Source organism: Frankliniella occidentalis, unplaced genomic scaffold (genome assembly GCF_000697945.3).
Source record: "Frankliniella occidentalis isolate FOCC.00 unplaced genomic scaffold, Focc_3.1 Scaffold137, whole genome shotgun sequence".
Lineage (NCBI taxonomy): Eukaryota > Metazoa > Arthropoda > Insecta > Thysanoptera > Thripidae > Frankliniella > Frankliniella occidentalis.
In genome coordinates, this window is record NW_026267264.1 from 647,114 (window position 1) to 649,989 (window position 2,876).

Genomic DNA, 2,876 nt, shown 5'->3' on the forward strand with positions numbered 1-2,876 from the left:
TCCACACGCTCTCATTACCGCAACGCGATTGGTCGGCGGCGGACAGCAGCGATACCTACCACACGGGCCGCGCACTCTGCTGGGCACTCTATTCTCTGAGGGCGCGCGCGCACACACACACACACTAAGGGGAGCGACGCAAGGCCGCGTCGTCAACCATTTCGAAAGCCGCGATCCCCAAGCTAGCTTTCGAGTGCCGAAAATGGTACCCACGCCGCTAATGTGGGTGGGACACGGATCTTTCACCAACCATAGGCTGCTCATACTTTCAAGGAAGTTTTGCATACCGGGTGATTAAGAGAAGACGCAGGTGCGGACGAGTTTGCCTACCCAAGGGGCTGTGGCGCCTTACGGCGGCAGAGCGGGTAGGCAAACCCGCACGCACCTGCGTCTTCTCTGAATCACCAGGTGCAAGCACACCCAGAGAACCATTTAGTTGATACAACTAAATCAGGGTTGTAAGAACCAAAATTTAGTTCCTAAAACCGACTGAAATTTAGTAACCCTATTTTTAACTAAATATAGTCGCACCAATCAAATTAAGTCATCTAGACCAAATTATTTCATCACCACGAATAAAATTTTAGTCCCAAGAGCTAAAATTTCGTCGGTTTTGAATTTGGTTATATGGACTAAACGGTCTTCTGGGTGCACAACTTCATTGACCTCTTCTTAAAAGCACCCAAACGACCCAAAACTACCGAACTATTTTTCATTTTTAGTGCGTTTGACTGCAATCCATTCATACAGGCAGGCAAAATTTCCCAGATTTCGGTACCATCGGCAGATATTTCCGAGGTGTTAGCAGCACTTTCTCATCTGTCTACCTCCAAGAACGAAATCTCTTAGAACTATATCTTAAAAGAATTCCATGTTTCACAGCTGACTCCGTTCTTCCGTATGAAAGAGGGACTACGTCCGGTGCGCGCCTCTCCACGGCCGTCTCGAGGGTACTCACCAGTCTCGCTGTCGACGGTGTAGGGCAGGCCGGCCCAGGGGTCGCGCTCGTCCTTCTTCTTGCCCGTCTCCTCGCCGGCCTCGTCCGCCAGCGGCTCCGGCAGGGCCTGCGTGTGCACAGGGAGGTCAGCCACTCGTCCGCCGCGCGCGCCGGTTGGGCGGCCTACCCCGCGGGCGCGGCGCCGCAGCTACAAGTGTTCCCACATTTTGGTTCCTGGCCATTTTGCATGACTTTTCCATGACATTCCAGACAAAATTTTAAGAATTTCCGCGACTTTCTTCACTCAAAGATCTTGAGTCAACAAAACCTCAGACGGCAGAGAGGAACACCCGAAATTTGTGCGCTCCTCGAATCCGTAATTTATCCAAATTTCCATGACCATCCGAACAATTTTCCCCTGACATTCCAAGACTTTCCATAAGCATATTGTTTCAATGACTTTCCAGGTTTTTCCGCACTTGTGGGAACCGTGTCAGCACCATTACCTTGCTGGTCGCATTCAGCTCGTTGAGAATCTTGATCTTCTCGATCTCGTCGGTGGTGCCCGCCTGGCCGCCCTCGGGCCCGGACGACGAGTCGTTGGCGGCGACCTGGGCCCCCGCGGCCGGCCCGTTGAAGAACTCGAGCGAGAAGCCGAGGTCCACATCCTGCTTCCAGAGGACCTCGATCAGGTCCATGTCCTGTAAGAAGAGAAGGTAATTATTAGAAGCTAATATCAGTCTGACTCCTTACGTAACGGTACGGCGGAGGGGGGAGGAAGGTCGATGCGACCAATCACACCCTCCCCCGCCCCCCCCCTTTCTCCATCGATCGTCCGGGTACTCTTTGGGGCTGGTTGGTTATCAACAGTATCACTGGTTTGTTATCTAGTATCTTTTTCCGAGAGTTGGACGGGCGTAGGTTGGCAGCGAGACCATACGCAGGTGAAGATTATACACGTGACTGCAACTGATAGCCCCGGATGGGGCCCCTAGGCGCCGGACCAAGTGCGCACCTACTCGGTGAGGTGAAAAAGAAATTCAGAAAGAAAGAGAAATGCTGAGTAAAAATACACAAGAGTATGAAACTTTTTAGACCGCGGCAAAAAAGATACACGACCTCCTATCAACCCTTTAATGATGAATACGGAAGAAAAAAAAAAGTGTGCTGCCCAGTGCATCAAAAACAAATAATTTAAAATGTGTGAAAGAAATATTACGACCTTGACCGCGCAGCATAGTACACATACGAATGCCCTGTCATTGGAACTAATTGAGGATAAAGCGCGGCGGATTTGAAATCCGGCGGCGGACACAACCAGCGAGAGAAAAGAGGTGTCGGCCGCTCTAAAAGGGCCATTTTAGAGTAATATAATATCAGGTGTATCTGGTAATATCCAACAGCAGCATGAATTTTGCAAACTGAAAAACGCTGAAGGTAGGGGTGACACAGTCAATGGAGTTTTCATTTCATTTCCGTAATAACGTGTACACCGGCTCCAAAATACTTGAATTTCGTTGAATTTAGTGTGTTGTAGAAAAAAAACTTTTACCTTCGGCTAGAGACAGACCACAAGGGACTGCCTAATAACAGCACAATACCATTACCCACGGCTTATGTGGTGCAATACTAATACTGTTTCCACGAAAATCTCAAGAGGAAACCCCTTCCGAACCCTGAGTGTTTTTCTACGTTCCTAATGCCGAAATAATAATTGCGGAACCAAATCGTGTACAGCTGCGCAAGCTCTGCAATCCATAGCACTACGCGCACTGATTAACCAAGTAAACGCTTGTAAGTCTGCAACTAGGTTGCATACTTGAAAGTGTTCAACTGTTCAACTGCGTTGATAGTACACTTTCAAGTGTTGAACTCGGTAGAAGTGTACTTGTGAGTGCAGTTTATCAGTGTGGGCATGGGCATTACGTCACTGACCCTA

The 2,876-nt window shown here is 49.2% G+C and overlaps 1 protein-coding gene across 1 annotated transcript in view; it reads right to left on the minus strand.

Annotated features, from left to right (window-relative positions):
• Nucleotides 1-1,638, minus strand: part of LOC113211061 (segmentation protein cap'n'collar) — a gene marked incomplete at both ends in the record, with an annotated part of 77,985 nt that extends 76,347 nt beyond the window's left edge. Inside the window, 2 exon segments of the mRNA XM_052270757.1 lie at nucleotides 959-1,064; nucleotides 1,444-1,638. Coding sequence (XP_052126717.1) covers nucleotides 959-1,064; nucleotides 1,444-1,638 — 301 coding nt within the window.
• Nucleotides 1,639-2,876: the final 1,238 nt, after the last annotated feature.